General features: G+C 34.9%; 1 protein-coding gene across 4 annotated transcripts in view; it reads right to left on the bottom strand.

Annotated features, from left to right (window-relative positions):
• PHIP (PHIP subunit of CUL4-Ring ligase complex) overlaps positions 1-18,327 on the bottom strand; it is a 78,129-nt gene that overhangs the window by 6,219 nt on the left and 53,583 nt on the right. For 2 of the 4 annotated variants that reach the window (XM_087718835.1, XM_087718836.1), the window contains exons 26-37: positions 17,137-17,261; positions 15,101-15,183; positions 13,415-13,544; positions 13,159-13,220; positions 10,911-11,066; positions 10,010-10,130; positions 8,342-8,467; positions 6,666-6,738; positions 4,873-4,923; positions 2,802-2,951; positions 2,390-2,542; positions 920-1,083 (exon numbers count right to left, since the gene is read on the bottom strand). In XM_087718835.1, coding sequence (XP_087574961.1) covers positions 920-1,083; positions 2,390-2,542; positions 2,802-2,951; positions 4,873-4,923; positions 6,666-6,738; positions 8,342-8,467; positions 10,010-10,130; positions 10,911-11,066; positions 13,159-13,220; positions 13,415-13,544; positions 15,101-15,183; positions 17,137-17,261 — 1,394 coding nt within the window. The remainder of the gene's footprint in view (positions 1-919; positions 1,084-2,389; positions 2,543-2,801; positions 2,952-4,872; positions 4,924-6,665; positions 6,739-8,341; positions 8,468-10,009; positions 10,131-10,910; positions 11,067-13,158; positions 13,221-13,414; positions 13,545-15,100; positions 15,184-17,136; positions 17,262-18,327) is intronic. The other 2 variants (XM_087718838.1, XM_087718839.1) reach the window with 1 other exon arrangement.

Raw genomic sequence — 18,327 nt, 5'->3', positions numbered from 1 at the left:
AATAATATGCTTTGGTCATAAACCAATTTAATCCATGGGAAATTCCAGTGGAGATTTAATTCAGATGTGGTCCACTTTAGAACTTAAGAATAATTTTCTCCTTATGTTCTCCCTAGACTTCAAAATGCTCTCAACTACACAATATCTGGCTTAGAATTATGTTTGTCCCTCACGCTCACCCTAAAAAAACCTATCCTAATTGATTAATTGGAAGATATTGAAAGACAGCTAACAGCAATTAGAAAGAATCATCTAGACTATCGTTCCCTGTAGACTGCTCCATCTAAGAAGGGTTCCCAGGAATGTAATTCACAAACTTAAGATGTTAAACTTTCCATTATAAGGCTTTTTATCCTTCCAATGCTGCCGAGATTGAACGTATTTTTTATCACTTGGGACAATTTCAGAACAATTCCATCTCCTCACTGAACTCTGCCACTCAAATATCTTAAAATATATTTACATCGGTGTCTGTATTTTGAGCTTTGGTGAGTCAATGGTCAGAAATGCTAGTTATGATATGAAAGTCTAGTAACTAAGGCATCACGCTAGAAGTTCTAGTCCCACCTTAGGCATGAAAGCCGGCTGGGTGACTTTGGTCCAGTCACACTCTCTCGGCCCAACTCACCTCACAGGGTTGTTGTGGAGAAAACAGGAGGAAGGAGGTGTATTAGGTGTGTTCATAATATCTTTATATTATTTTTATGTTATTCATAAAAGGATTAAAAAGGGTGAGGATTCCCTTCTACCCTTCAAAATCTCTACTATTATAGTGGTACCTAAATAAATAGAAAGGGGACTTGACTTGAATCAAGGAAATAAATTGGCATCACACTTTTGAAACATTATATAGGGCTTATAGAAAGTAGCATTAAAATACTGATACAACTCAGATACAATTGAAGGAACTGTATCCTACCTTGATGCAGCACTACTTGAAAGAGAACTGCTTCTACTTCTTTTACTCCTTTTCTTTTGAATTGTACTTCTTTTATGAAAGCGTAAGGCAGATTTGTAGTCAGATAAAATTGAACTAATGTGCTCCTCAAAGAAAGCAGACAGGCGTAGGCTCATACTATAAATCTATTAAAAAAATTAAACAAGAAATGATGACATAAATCTTGAATGGATGCATACAATTTTAATTACTGCCTACAAAATTCACTGTGTCTGTGTGTATGTATACACACACACATACATATTCTCCAGAGTTCAAGAGATCCCCGTTATCTCTCTCCTGCTCCAAACTTCCATGAACATAGCAAAATAGGCTGATGTTGTTAATATCAGTGACATCCTCAATAGACCATTACAAACATATTTACTATACAATTCAATTCAATACATGGTGTCAGAATGTTTTCAGTGATGAAAATGTGGGAGAGACATTTCATAAATAAAACACATACTGAGTCTTGACCTATTTTCTAATTTAACTGCTTATATTTGTCAGTGCCACGTTAAACACTAACACAGTGATATAAATTTAAAATTTACAGTATTCCAGTAAATAGAATAATTCTGTGTAAAGGAATTAATGTAAAATGATTCATGTAGCTATAATAATTATTTATGTGCAATATGTTTCAAGGTCAAAACATTCTCACCCTTATCAGTCCTACTAAAACCACAAGAAAGTGTTCAAACTTCATTCTGACAGTGCCAGAAGCAGCCAAGAATGACCACTCTAACCTATTTTACAGTTGCAGTAACTCATTTGAGTTTGGATAATTTTTAATAGTTAACTATTGTTAGGTCCTTAACATTTGTCAGGCCGTTAACATTTCAATGTGAAACATTTCAGGAAATATTTCAGACTGATCTTGGGTCAACCCTACCACAGTATCTTGGGCAATGAAAATGCTTTTGGCTCTAGAGTTCTTTAATATTTTTTATCATTTGGCTCATATGATGTTTCATGTGATATCATTTTGAGCAGTCACATAACTGTTTTTACTGTATTATGCATTAAGCAGCTGACCCAAACTAACCCGATTTTAATTTTTTGTGATGTCTAATTCAGAAGTAACTTCATACTTATTAATTACTCCAATTTAAATGAATTCAACATTGAAGATAAAGATAATGAAGTAATGTAGTTTCAGAAAATGAGTGTATATAAACAGAAAGCTTCTATCTCTGAAAAGAATGTACAAACTCACAAAACAGGCTCAGAAACCTTCACTATCAAATTTAGGACTACCTGAGCAGAACCTTTTCCAGATTCTGGGAAGTTAAAAACTAAATCTTTAAAAGAAGGAAAACATTTCCATTTTAATTATTAGAGGTGCTTCTTGGATGAAAAGTTGCTTTTCTCCGATTCTATTAATATTATCTCTTGGTTTTTCACAATATTAATACATTTTAGATATAAACTGTGAAGCTATACCCTTGATCTTTTGCATGGTGTATAAACTTTGGAATTACTGAAGATCAGTCTGACATCTTTACATAGCTCCGTTGGCGATTCATAGTTTCCTGCTTCTAAGGTTTCTCGCACTGTTGCAAAATCCATTGGTGTATCAATAATGTCTCGGTAATCCTTTTAAAAAGCACAAATGTCAATAATTAATATCAAAAAATAAGATAGTAAGAATAGTGCAAAACACTGTTATTTAAAATCTTTGTAAAGATCACAAAATCTTTAATCAAACCTTGGAAGTCCAAGAGCAAAATCCACATGTAAAATACTTGACAATTCTTCAAATTTAAATATTTGTTGATTGCTTTAAAAATAGGATATTCTTCTACTTCAATTTTTAAGAGGAATGTTTCAGTATAATGCTTTTTTCAATACTCACTGGATACTCAATAAGATCCACTGGTTGGCGAAAAGGTTCAGAATCTTCACACTGAAAAATCAGATTTAACAATTCCTGACACTGCCTCTTCCATGCCTGAATATCATATGACTGAGCTCTGTTACGCAGCCTTCTCTTTGGCTGATGATCCTGTAATGGCAATTTCAAACAGCTTTGTATTACTATTTTTTATTACACATTCCCTTGCTGAGATTCCAATTTATAATTATCCAAGTTATCATATAACAATTACTTTTATAATTACTAAACACATAAATATGAGATATGAAAAGGCAAAGATGTGGAGTAGGAAGGCATGTCATACAGACTCAAGCTATTAGCTGACTCAACCAATTAAATAAAGAGGTTTGATTTAGGCTAAAATTAACTCAGCTTTATTTGTAGTTTTACTAAGCCGCTCCATATGATGTGACAGTTAATGGCTCCTTCTGAATTATATAGATTCTTTGGGGATACCATAAAAATATGCCTTTGAGTTTCAGATATTTAGTGTGTAAAAAATCTTTAATACATATTTTTTCTTTAAAGAGAAGGCCTCACCACCTCCTTTGTAGCAGTTCGAAGGATTAAAATCTTGGTTGGTGGAACACTTGATTGAGACATCTTGGTCATTACTACAAAGTACTTTTAAGTAGCTCCATATCAGATGTGGGCAGAGAGCAGAAAGTATTTATTAAATTTATATGACCTGTCTCATTCTGAAAAGTAACTCTGGCCAGTTGTTCTAAGTAATATGCTTTTAAACATGTTATTAAAGGATTAAATGAAAGCATTCAGGGGATAATTATTAAATCCACAGGAGACACGACACTGCAAGGACCAAATTAACACCCTACAATAGAGAGATAACATTTTTTTTTAAAAAAACAGCTTGCATATTGGGCTAAAATAGGAAGAAAAGTCTTGCATTTGGGGAGAAAGGAAACCAAAGGCAAAATATAGAAACAGACAAGTAGTACATGTGAAAAAGATCTATATGTTCTGGTAGTTGAACATGAACCAAAAATATGAACCAAACGATTTGCTATGGAAAATGCTATTTTGGATTGTATTAAAGCAGCATGGGGTCCAGATTACAAACTGTCCTAAAGTTCTGCATAAAAGAGACATCAATACACCTGAGCAAGTTTATGGGGAAACTAGAAACCAAATCCTAGGAAGGATGATTAAATGAATAAAGTTCGGTTTAAAGAAGACAGAGAGATGCATGTTATTTTCTGTTGCCCCAGAGGGTAGAATCAGAACTAATGGATTGAAACTAGGAAAATATATTGATTGAAAAACCCAAAGGTGCTTTTTTTTCAAGAGGCAAATTGACTTTTTGGTGTGTTTTTTTTAAGTTGCCTCTTGAAAAAGCACCTTTGGGACAACCATGACCTGGATGACTGAGAATCTCCATAGACACTTGGCTGTAAGAGTTACAAACCAGTGGAATAATTTGTGTTCCTGGGCATCTTTGAAGAAAAATATCAAAAGCAAGGCTGCAACCTCAGAAAACAAGAATCATTTGGATTTCTGAAAATATCTTAAATGCTAGGATAATATAATTTGAAAGCCTATTAAAATAATTCTCCTACACAACCTATAGCAAGTGCAATTAAGACAGAGTTACGTTTGGTCTCTGTTTATTGGGCACCTGACACTGGTTCACACTTCTATCCTTCCCTTGATTCGTGTTCTGTAATAACTGTTTACAGCCGTCCCTTAACAGTTATACTGCCTCTTCTATGTTCCCAAACTCTGTTTCACCAGGCAGAAGCTGGATAGCCATCTATTACAATGCCTTTGTGGAAGTCACACTGAGAAAGGATTAACTTCTGAGGTTACTTCTAATACTATTATCTTCTGTGTTCTTGGTATATAAAACTAGTCAAATGCTTGAGATATGAAACGGGTGGGTTATTCATGGTATGTGAGACCTACCATGTCAAATTTTATTTTATTTATTAAGTTTTTAATGCCAATCTCCCCTACAAGGTGACTTGGGGCAGCTTACAAGATATAAATGGACATCATCAAACCGGAAATACAGATTTAGAACAAAGGTTACCTTCCTCTTTCTAGTGGAAGTTCCTGGCATGTCAGCATCTTTCTCTTCTTCCTTTGGGCAACAAAATATCCATTATATGATGTAGAAAACATCAGCATTTGAAAAATATTTCACTTTGACACATATAAGATATAGGGTTTCCTCCCTGAGAAGGGGGTTGGACTAGAATGCCTGCAAGATCCCTTCTAACTCTCTAATTCTAAAACAAGGGAATGCCTTCCTAAAGTTTCAACATGTGGATTCCAGAAACTAGTTTATGGCTAAAAATAACATGGATCTTTGGTACTAATCTAATTTTCTTTACACCACCATAAAGAATAATAAAGCAATAATTCATCTGCAATAATCATTGCAGACATTGACTATGTGAAAATAACATTGTGAATATGCAGAATAAACATTCAAGGTTTCTTCCAGGTTTCTTAACTCTGGGATTCTATAGAGCCAATTTTTTAAAAATACATGGCAAATTAAAGCCATTTCTGAGTTTACAGTTTCTATGTTTTTTAAAAACTATTTTAAAAATATGTATAAATGTATAAATAAGTATTATTTTAAAATTTGAAATTCTTATAAATGCCTGTACTGACTCGTGTGTGTGTGTGTCTGTGTGTGTCTGTGTCTGTGCATGTAATTTGTTTCAAAGTGATGTGGCCTTTGTGAACATTTATACTCTGCATGTGGAAATGGTGGAATTACAGATCATCTATTTTTTTATTTTACTCTATTCTATCTGAAAGATAAGATTCTAAGAAATAAAATCAGTTTGCTGATAGAACCCCTAAGGCTCACATACTTGGGGATGTAATACAGATTTTCCCGACTTACCACTTTTCTACTACCTTGTGCCGCAACACTAGTTGCAATAGCTCTGAAAACCATAACTTTGCAACCCAGACACACATTTATAACCTTTGCAACTTTTGTCATATGTTCACCACTGCAGTCAACTAATGCACAATACCTTGTGCCTGACCCATTTTTTTCTTTTCTTCCTACCTTGCATAAATTGTTTAGACAAGTGATCTCCTCCTGAGCTGCTTTTCTCCCCAGCACTTCTCTCAGAGGTGCTAAGTGCAAGTTAACAAGCTCAGCTCTGTAACCTTAATTAGCCACCTCACAGCTACTGCTTGTAAGATTTTAATCATATCACAGCTTTAGCTTTTGTTTGTCTAGTAAAGGTGTGTGTGTGTGTGTGTGTGTGAGAGAGAGAGAGAGAGAGAGGGAGGGAGGGAGGGAGGGAGAGAGAGAGAGAGAGAGAGAGCGAGAGAGCGAGAGAGCGAGCACTAGGCAGACAGTTTCCTTTCTATATGTATCTTTCATTGTGGCCTATAACCCCTTCCTCTTTGATTAATGTAAATACAAACATTAATTTCCTCCTTATTAATTTTCCAACCCTGGGGTGAGCTTTCCACTCAGCAAGGTAACAGAAGGAAAACTGAAATAAAATCCTTAGCACAGTTGTGGTCATGGGATCTTCTGTCCCAGTTGTAGTCCCTAAAATCAGATTTGGCACAGCCATACATGTGAATAAGGACTGGACTTAAACTATTAACAGGTATTTATAAATGACAAATAACTGGCATTCTTATCTAAAGTTGTATTCCCAATACATATTTTATATTGCATTAAATGTTTATAGTATAGATTGTTGTATGAGGTATTGTATTTTATTTCTATTGCCAATATTAATTTTAGGTTGCAGTATTGGCTGAAAAGCAGAATAGATTATACAATATTTAAACAAAACCACCACTTTCTTTAAGAATGTATTGCATGTTGAATTAGCTTACCTCTTCTGAATCAGACAAGACTTTTTTCTTCATGGTATTGTAGAGTGGGATTATATCATAACAGGCCTGATCCCTGTTTAAAACAAATACTAGGCATTAATGAACTTATCTGCATCCACTACTTTATATTTTTGTATTCCAGTATACTACAGTTTTTAAAAAATCGATATGTTTCAATAACTGATACATAACTGCTCCAAGTTAATATACTTGCCACAGGGCAGTGATTGAGTTTTGAACAAAATCACCAAAAGACTCAGCCAAAGGAAAGAAATCAAGTCCTTGTTTTTTAAAATGTAACCAAGATGTAAGTATTAAGAATTATCACAAATAAGGCACAAAACAGTCATTCCAAAAGATATGATGCAATAATGAATGAAAAAAGACAGTAACAACCAAGTTCTAGTCAAACATGGAAAGTTCCAGTAGCAAGACACTCTTAATATTGCCAAAGATTCTAGAGTAATCAGGAATAATCTTCAAAAGTATTTGCTTAGCAAATGTGAATAGTAGCAATATTTGTCTCTGACAAACACTAAAAAAAACTAGTCTTTTTTAACAACAAAAAAAAACAACCTGCATGCATTTTAAGAGTAGAGGTCCTATGGAAACATATACGTTTATCCCTGGATTTAAGAAAGAATGGTGGGGAAAAAGCATTTGATTCACATGAAAAATTTTCAAGGAAAAAAATAACAACATTAGTATATCCTTATGTCCCAAAGTACACTGGTCATAATATGCATTACTCAAGAGTTGAAGGCTTTGAGGCCTTCAGAAGAAGAGATAAGGGACACAGTTACTCCATCTGAAATTGACCTGCTATTAGCAACTTTTATTTAACCATAAATATTGAAAGCAACTGCAATGCTGAAAGTAAAAGATGAACCAATTCCATTCAGTTGTGGAAAATGTGTGATATTCACCAATTCAAGATGCTCAATAAATGCTTCATTAGGCAGCATCTTCATCCTTTACCAGAGGTGATATATTAAACAAAAGTGCAAAGAGCAATAATCGTATCTGGGAGGAATACAGAGATAGTTTCAGAAAGTTGTACTTTTAAGAGAATAAACAGTAATGTAGATACTGTGTGTCTTGATGAGTTAAAGGCCTGTGCTACACCAAAATCTGAATCTGCTGAGCCCAAGAAATTCAATGAACCTATAACAGCAAGAAGGCAAAACATACTATTATAGCAATTCACACTAGATTTCTTAGTCTAACGATGCAATGTAGTCTGTATCCATTCACTGGTGGTAATGGGAGTGGAATAATCTGTATAATAGTCTTTATTGATTCTGTACAAGATCAAATAATTATTTGATTCTACTACTATTAAAGAATCGGGGAGTTTCTGAATAAATAACATCTTATTTTTTCTCTTTCCTCTAATATTGAAGGAAAGTGGACATTTCTTGAAGCTCTGACTGACTGTGAGAGACAAATCTGGAATAAAGAAGACTTTGATTAAGGCCTGTGTGAATTATCTCAGTTTACCTGTCTGCATGTTGAAAGTGCTAGTATACCCAAGGTATTCATCAGCACAGTTAGTGCATTGTCTCCTTTGTAAACATAAATATTATAAACTAGAAATATGTAAAATATACACCTCCCACAAAAATTAAAAATGTTAAATTAAATTAAAATTTGTTCTTTAAACTTTATTAACTTACTTCATGAAGTGCAGCAAAAGATCTGTGACAAATTTGGCAGACTTGACAATAGGACTTCCTGGTTCATTGAATGTCCGTGTATTATATTCTATATACCTAACTTCCCACATAAGGGAAGAAAGTCGCCTTTGAAATTAAACAAAAAACAGTATTACTATACACTTAAAATTCTACATTGTTGGAACTTAAAAAAAAAAACAATTTCAGTGACTCATGATACAAATGTTTAATATGTTATTTTGTGTCCCTTTAATTACTAAAAACTTAGAATATAGCTACAGATTTATTTATATATTTCAAAAACTAGGAAATCTAAGTAAAATGTAGCTACATGTTTTGACTTAAGTGTTTTATATATTGTTCTTATTCCCTGAGATATACATCATCATTCATAGTTCCTAAAACATAAAAAGAATAAAATTTGAAAATAAAGTTTGCAAGAAAAATGTGTACTGGAAATACTATAAAGCTAATATCTGGCAAACTGAGAAAATTTCTCAGCACTCCTTACTAGCACTGATAATGTTACCTAGTTAAGGTAATGAAACGTCTGCAAGAAAACAACCAAGCTCAGAGAGCATCAAGGACCCCTCATTTCAATCCGGAGCTACAAATGTTCTGCTTTATTGGTGAGAACATTGCCTATCTGATGTGACAGAACTAAAAGTGTTCTCCTAATAGCCAGAAGAATAAAATATATGTGCAAATATGAACAGCTTCAAGTGTTCTTGAATACTATTTGTTAAAATTCACAAAGTGATTTAAAGGTAGCACTTCAAAAGGGACTTTTGAGATTGTGCAAAGCTGATATAAAAGAGTTTTCTGAAAATACTGTTAATGAAGTCTCTTAGGTAAATGACATTAGGTTGCTAAATAAAGTTAGGGAACAGAGCTTTTTAATCATTTTTGTATCAACAGACTTTACAATTTAAAAGCATTGTTTACCATTTAGTAAAACATTATTTACTAAACCTTAACACAAAAACCAGTTTCAGGATAATAAACTGGCAATATAAGTTGGTCTACTTATGACATTTGGGAGGGAAACCAAATTAAAAGTAGATATAAAAATTAAGGTCTTTACCAATTTTTGGAAATTCATTAATGAGGAAATGCAACAGGCTTCCATAAGAATGAAATTCTAAAGCTTTAACACAGGGCTGAAAATCTTGCATCGTCATGGCTTGTGACTTTTTTCCCCTTTGAGGAGCTGTGGTGGGTGTGGCCAGCACGTGACACATCCGTCCCACGGGCCGTGAGTTTGACAATCCTGCTTTAACAGTGTCATTGAAAAAGCCTTCTTCCTATCACCTTTTAAGCAGTTTCAAAACATTGCTTTTAGGATCAATGGATCCTAGCAAAATCACATGGGAAAAAAATTAAATACAAGGTCAAGAATACCCCTACGTGATATTGTGGCAAATATTATAGTTATAAATCTATGCTGTGAACCAGGGGTGTCAAACACATGGCTGGTGGGCCAGATACGGCCTGCACAGGCCATGTCGACCCCAGCTCCACAAGGGCAAAAATAATCCTGAAGCATCACTATACGGCCTGCGATGAGATGGGTTTGACACCTCTGCGGTAGACCAATAATAAATGTTTTAATGCATATAAAACAAGTGGCATAAATAAAGTTTGAATAAAATGAACTTTAGAACAAACCTGTAAAATCTATTTTCCAATCTCTGCTTAATTGTACTGAGATCAGTGGGGTATGCAACAACAGTGCAGTACATTGGATACGCCTGGAAATCCACTGGTGCCACAAAAGCAGAAGCAATATCTACAATAAAATGTTCTTAGATTTCAGAAAAACAACACTTTGACAAATAAATAAACAAATGATTGTATGTGAAAGCAACAAGAGAATTAAACACAGAAGAGGGAGGAGTAGAGAGGGAGTGAGAGGGGAATGTAAGGAGGGTGAGATGGAGGGAAGGGGAGAAAGGAATGTTTGAGGGGGAGGGGAAGTAGAAGAGGGGAATGTTGGAGGAGAGAAATGAAAGTTGGAGGGGGAGAAGAAAGGGTGTGTGGAGGATGAAGTGTTATGTTGGTTTTCTATAGTGGAATAGATGAGTTGTGTTTATTGTTTTTTTAATTGCACAGTATATAAGTGATTGTATAAAATGAAAATGAAAATAAAAAGAACAGTTAATAATTAAGAACTTTTAAAAAAAAGAGAGAATTAAACACAGCTAGATTTGGATTTTATAACTATCTGATATAAGAAAAATAGTTACTTGCCCAGAGGTGGCAGTGTTTAGCCAACCTTGGTAATCCACAAAGTTTAGCAGAGTTGGTTGTGTTAGCATTGGATGGGACAAACTTCCAGGGATGAAGGTTAAATTGGGAGATAGTACAGATTTTGGAAAAAGGAATTGCAAACCATTTCTTTCTAATGCCAAAAAAACCTTTATGGATATCTTCATCTAAGTTAGCAGGAGTTAAATTTGATTTGAAAGTGTCTGTACTGAAATATTCATTTAGAGATATGGGGGGGGAGGATGTTTGTTTGTTTGGTGTGTTTGTGTGTTTATTGCTTCTGCCATACTAAAATTATTACCTAAAGTCATCAGTTGATTTATTCCTGAAATTATTCTTTCACATTCATCATCACGAGTTCTAGAACCCCATTCTCCATCCAGAGGTTTGTATATTAAAGATCTGCTTTCAGTATTAGTTAAAGGAACACTATTTCCAAGTTCCTCTGGAAACACAGCTGTAATAAAGCATGAGATGTAATAGTAACTATTAATGCTAAAGTAAACAATTAAAAAAATGCAATGTTGTTAATACTGAGCACAGTATTATCTCAATAATAGCCATGTGATAGAAATATTGCAAATGCATTCAGCATATAAGTCTGTATTATCCAACCTCTGCCAGTAACATACAATTTAATCAAAACTTTTCATGTTAAAATAAAGGTGGGAGATGACTCTTTAAGAAGGAACTGTTAATACAGTCCATGTATTAAATTGCATTTATGTATTAAATTTACATGACTGCCATCTCGCTGTCCAAGGCAAATTTGAGCAGCTTACAATATAGTAAAAATGGAGATATGAAAACAATTAAAATTGCATGCTTTTCCAGTCAAAATTACAATAAACTGTATTGTTGATATTCCACATCTATGCCATGAAAAATGGTGTTCCTATTAAAAGGAACCTCATACACTGGAAAAGGTTTTTTTTAGGATATATGTAGCCTTGAAGTTAGAAACTGTCCCAACCTGCATTAAAACTAAACTATGCTTTTTTTAACTTAAGCAACAACAAAGTTAAAATGATGTAAATCATGATAATCAAATACACTTTTGTGTGTATGTGCGCGCGCGCAAGGTATTGCAAGATGAAACATATCCGAACAAATTATCTCAATATGAAACAAATATACTGTTAAACATTATTGCCAAAAACTTTGGCATCTGATGATAAATACTGAGGACTTTGGATAAAGAGGTTAAAAACCTAGATCCTCCTAGCATAAGAAAGAGGATCTCTTCCCTGTCAAGTCAATGGTCTTCCAGATTTTGTCTGTTCTCTGCAGGATCTGATCTGCTTTACCCAAATTCAAAACTTACTTTCCCATGGTTGAAGTAGAGATTGCCCAGTGTGTGGCTCCTGACAATGAACCACACCTGACTGTTTCTGGCTGAGCAGGTTTTGTGTGTTTCTCTCTACTTGAAAATTTACTCACTATGAGAAATCTACAGAAGCTTCCTTCTTATTTCTCAATCAAGAATCCTGATGGGCGGGCCTCTAGTTGAAACACTACAGAAAAGGTATACTCTAGGCAAAGCCTGAAGGAACTAACAAGTTAACTAGTGGGGAAAATTTTGGCAGCAGCCCTTCCCCACTTGTGTAGAAAGTACACGCAAATCCAATTACTGTCCAGAGAAAATGGGAAGCAATGGCTCCCTGTGTCCTCTCCAGAGAAATGAATATCAAAGTTTTAAATTTAAATAACATGTGAAGTTGTTATCCTACTCCTATGGTCCCACAGGAGTTGGATTTGATCCTTAGGCCAAATTCAGTTTATCATTTTTGACTAAAAGAAATCCCTTAATAGCCTGAAGGATAACAATAGCAGACCAAAAAAAAAACATAGTTTGGAAAGGTAATAGCAAAATTTCCCAACTTTAAATAATGTAAAGTATTGTTTAGAACTTATAATGAATCACTGTTCCTTTCTAACAGTTCCCACACTTCTACACATGAGATACTGAATTATGGATTATTTCTGTAAAAATGTAGGAATTGTTTTAATTAGAAATCTATTACTGAACAAGTTTCTATGTTTCATTTGTAATTTTTACCAAGGTAGATAGCTAATTTCCCTCATGATTTTGTAACTGAATAGGCTACACCAATAATTCTTTATCATTTTCCAGCAACTAAATTGGGGACGCTAATCAGATGATGTTATAAAGATAAAAACAATACAGGACCAGAATTTTTGGCTTAACCAATAAGCCCAGCACATCTATGTGTAGGTTTTCACACCTTTTAGGCAATTTACGAATCATACTAATCTAAACATACAAAACAGGGGTTTAACAATTAAAATTATTACTTTCTTCCTACTGCTTCTAAAGAGTTCACAATACTTTGGCCCAATGAACCTCAACAGTCCTGAAAACCAGACATTTTAAACAAAATATAATTACTGAACTTTCCTACAATCATTTCACTAACCAAAACTAGTTCTCTTCTTTTAAAGAAAAATCACCTTTCCAAATTATCACATTTGCACACATTAAGTTCTATATCCTCTTTCTGTACATCTAGGAGAAAGTAGGCACATACCATTGTTTGGTATAGGCTCCATATCCCATGGGCTCATTTTCTCAGTATCTCCATTGTCCCAACTTCAAGGGAAAAAAGATAAAAAAGCATTTTGGACAATATCTAAATATTTATCTAGATATTTATTGAGAATACATTTTCCCAATTTAAAAGTAGATATCAATTATTGCAATTACATTCATTATTTTACAATTAAATGCACTTGAATTTAAAAAATCTGAGAAATTAAATATTACTATATTGGCAACATACTAACCAGACATTGTAGCACTGAAACAAGCTGTCAGGATAATCAGGCTGAAGAGGTTCTTGACTTTCTATTGTTCCGAACCACCATGCATCATCAATTACTGATCTAAATCGATCACCTGGACAGGCATACCAAACTATACAATTAACCATCTTTATATGCATTACTATTTTTAATATAGGTTTGACAACAATTGCATGAATAGGAAGATACAGAATGCCGGCAATCTTTCAAGCAAAGATTCATACAATTAAAAACTCAAATGCGCTATAAAGGTAAATCGAGTTGGCCCAGAAACATTATTTCAAAAAACAAGGACAATTTTCTAAGCACAGGAATCTCTGGGACTGAGGGTGATTGTGCCTATGCCATGACACCAATCTGCAACATGAATTATACACTAAAGACTAATTATAGACTAAATACATTTTCTATGTATGTGGCTTTTACCAGGTGCCTATAAATAGAAGATAAGATACTATAAGGTCTCTTTTCATTTGAGAGGGAAAAAATCCATACTTCTTTTTCATACTTTAAAATGAAAAGGAATAGAATAGCTTTACCTCTAAGTAAAAGAGGTAAAACAGATTTTAAAAAACTGACAATAATTTGGGGTATAATTTTAGCAGCAACAAGACAGATGAGCAGCACCATTGGACAAGTCATACTTAATTATTTTGCCATTATACAGCTTTATTTTACAACCATTCAAGCATCTGATACAAATTTTCCCACTGATATTTTGTGCTTATACAGAAAGATAATAATATAGGTCTACTAGTCTGTATTCTGTACACAATTTAAAAAACTATTTTAATTCTGTGTAATATTTTCAAGCCTGGGTACTTCTACTTTTGATTTATTAACTTGGGTTTTCAAAAAGAATTTAAATATCCAAAGTCCTTTATTTTTCTTTGATCCAACAAGGTTAGCATTTTCTTTGTTAAAATGTTGTTTATGAAATATAAAGAAAGATAAAACCAATTCAAATTTTAAAAAGTTGTAAAACTAAATTGAACACTGAGAACTATTCATGAAGAAACCACATCAGATTTTTTCCCCAGAAGAACAACAGAAATGGGGCCAACCTCATAGGGTTGATGTTCCAAAGGGTGGGGGCCACAGCAAAAAAGATCCTGCCAGATGGAACTCCTTCGTAGATAGGATATCCATCCTGCTCAACCTGATGGAATGGGTAGATGTAATAGGGAAGGGGCAGTTCCTCAAATAACCTATTCTTGTGTTGTGACCGGGTTTAAAGATCAAAACCTTATGGGATTAATTTTTAAAAAGCAGGTTTTTTAACTGGCTGGCTGATATTTCAGTATGAAAGAAATAAGGAAAAAGAAGAAAGCTAAGAGGAGTCTCCAATGACAGTGAAATCTGAATTCTATAAATTTTGTGTCTGAAAATATTACACATTCGTACTACTTATTCCAGATACATATGGCAACAGCCTGCTATTTCTAATCTAGGAACTACAACTGGAATCAAAAATATTATTCACTTGGGAATATAATGAAAATTCTTATGGCAAGCATTTCTTAAAATAGCAAAGATTTTTAATCTTGTTTTCTAAACTCATAACACATGGAAGTCTGTGAGGTTCCAAAGGGTGTTTATCATACGTTCTATTGAAATCACGGGGAATTTTGATCATGAAATCATTGAAAAGTATTCTAGAGAACCTACCTATATTCCATCTTCTGTGCTTTGCATCATCAAACTGCTGTCGTAAGACGAGGAAATCTATCACATCTGGCATATCGTGATACCTAGATATAATCAAAATGAAATAGTATGGAAAATGTATTACCTATCATAACAAATACTTTGGAGAACTCATCCATTCAAAGACATATAAAGAAATAGTGGAACAATCTCAACTAATTTTTATTAGAGACTAAAGCATTTATTTGATAATAATGTTCAATGAAAAAGCAGCTAAATTTGTTGTTTTCTTGGGGGTGGGGGATAAAAGGAAAAACCATAGCTAACTTTTACCATCTAATTTCTTATCCAAAATTTGGCTAGCAGCCAGGTTTTTTTCCAACAAGAATTCCTTATTTATAGATATAAATTTTGGAATAAGAATAATGGCTTTTTCGTCCTATTATCCTTTCCCTGATCAGTCACAAACCTGAGTTCTCAAGCCAGCTATTATTCTAATTCTATCCTGTTATACATTTTCAGCATAAACATGGTCCAATATTAGGGAAAAGTTCTGTAGGTAAAATCTTATGTTGTACAAGTAGATATGTCTAGTCATGCAAGAATGGAAAATTCTGTCATTTCAAAGATTTTTCATCCCCCAAAGCAGGACTATTGAGTGCTGCAGGAAGAACAGAAATCTATCCTGCTGAGAGTTCCCTCTGTATTGGAAAAAAGGCATAATAATTACAATCAAATAAAACTTCTTAAAGCACATTTTAGACATTTGCTTTAATAAACAATGCTCTCAAATACATTTCTATTATCAAACAGTAATTGCCTGTATCCAATTCTGTCTATGCTAAACTGAGGGCTGGGCAATATTTTTAGGTGCTGTCTGCTGCTCGCCAAAATGATCCAATCCTGATCCCTTAAAGATTTCAGTAATCTCACCTGGGATTATACAGACTTCAGCATTTTAAATAAAAAATAAAAATATTGTTTATTAAATGTGGGGGTATCTGGAACCATTTAGGACAGGGGTGTCAAACTCAAGGGCCGCGGGCCGAATCCTACCCGCAATGAGGTCAGATCCAGCCAAAGCGGCCATCCTGGAAATTGTAAGGGGCCAGCCCACATTGCTTCAGCCTAGCTCATCCCATACCAGCAGGCGCTTCTTACTCAGCCACTTTCCCTCTTTCTTCTCAATGCTCTTCCTCCTCCTTAAGACAAAAACTGCACTTTTCATCTGTCCATTGCAGCGCAGCGCCCAGGATTTACTTTGACAGTGGCAGGGCTTGGGAGGATGGTCTTTTATGCAGGGCTTGGGGGGATGGCCCTTTAATGGCACAGTGAAAGTGGAAGGCAATCTCCCCCCACTAGACACATCAGCCAGGTGGGGATGGGGTGGGAAACCAAGCGATGCCAAAAGCAGCTAAAGGCACACTGGCTGTAGCTGCCCTGCCCCCTGCCTTGCCTCATCTCATCCCATGGGGCAAGCCTCCCACCCTCCGCCCCATCCACTGCAGACCCCTGGATTCCCTTCCCAACCCCACCCAGCTCTCACAGGATGTGGCCAGCTTGACGAGCGATGTCAAGCTGGCCACATCCCCAGGCCACACCCAGTCATCCCCGCCACCCCCCCACTGGAGGACAACCACAATGCTGATCCGTCCTCCATGAAATCGAGTTTGACACCCTGATTTAGGAGTATTTTGGACACCATGCTATTAACTTAAATAGATAATAAAATGTTTACCCCATTTAACTATCATAGCAAGATGAGATTCTCTTCCCAATCTGTTTCCCAAATCTATCTTGGGGACTTGAAATGCCTTGGAGGATGGGGGGACGAAGCATAGGAATGGAAACTGTGTAATTAGATATTCTTAAATCTCCAAATCTACACCCCAAAATTACTATTTAAGCTCATTAAGTGAGATTAATTTTAGATACACATTTTATTTTGAATATGCATAAAATATGTTTCAAAGGTGATATGTGGGAGAGGGGGGTGAAAGAGAAAGACAGAGAGACACATAAGCAAAATTGTATATATGATCATAGATTTTTCTTACTTCATTGTAAATGATCCTCCGGTCAATTTACCCGTATCAGGGTCAAGAAAAGCAAGTTTAAGGCAGCAAAGTGTAGGCAACCCAACTTCGTATTTTATTCCAACTATTTTCATCAACTCTTGTTCCTTAAACAAAAATAAAAATATTGATAGTAATTTTCAGGTAGAAAAAAAAGAAGGGGAGAGAAAAAGAAGAAATTCATGTAACTTACACTTCTGAATCAAACAGAAAAAACTAAACAACTAATAGAGCAAGAGCAGCTGGTGAACACTATGTTCTATCCTCCCTTACTAGGAGGCTGCTGATCATTGTGTATGATATCATCACTATAACTTTGCTTGAAACCTAATCAGACATAAAAAGGTACTTAAATATAATAAATATAAATTGAAGCATCCTTTTCATATTACAGCTATTTTTTTTTTAAAAAAATCCTTCACTATGCAACGGTCACTCCATGACCCCAAATCAGCTCTTTTTTACAAAGTTAAAAGTTTTATTACACATAAATCCAGGTAAATAGGAAAGGGTTCTCTTCTAGATAACACCACGAATTGTCTCTCTTCCCCGCTAATATTCTCATCCACCAAGCAGAAATTGTAGCTTTTGGGGATTTTAGAAACCAGCCAGTTAATATGTTGCCCCTCCCCCCAAAAAAACGCCAACTGTAAATACATCTGCAACAGATGTTGCTGACTGTTTGCAATGCTTCGGTAATATATAGCATACCAAATTATATTAGTAGTGTGACTGAAATTCATTTTCTATCAGTCTGTCTGGCAGCCCTGAAGAGTATAATCGAATAGAACACTAATCTTTTCTAACGTTCTTATTAATTAGTACTTGCATAAGACAAAATATATAAGAAACAAATAGTCTCTATACAGTTTCTAAAGTAACAGTTTTCAAAAATGTTCCTAAAATAATCTGTATTCTCTATTTCTGCAATTTGGCAGGCTGCTTGTTGCCATCATTTAATGAGGATCATGCAGGACATTAAGTGAGGATCTCCTTTGACCACAATGCCTAACTTCCTGCGTGGGAGTGGGAGCCCATTTTCACTGGCAGAGTGCTAGGGCCACCACAGGCGCCAACATGAGTGACATCGAGCTGGGGGGGGGGCTTGGCTACACCCCTCAGCCCCCCCCCCTAAGGTCAAACACAACCCTGATGCAGCCTTCAATGAAATTG

This window comes from Thamnophis sirtalis, unplaced genomic scaffold, assembly GCF_051295495.1.
Source record: "Thamnophis sirtalis isolate CommonGarterSnake01/CBP01778 unplaced genomic scaffold, rThaSir2_p1.2 scaffold_6, whole genome shotgun sequence".
NCBI lineage: Eukaryota > Metazoa > Chordata > Lepidosauria > Squamata > Natricidae > Thamnophis > Thamnophis sirtalis.
Note: the sequence above shows the minus strand (reverse complement) of the source record. Positions and strands in the feature narration are given on the sequence as shown.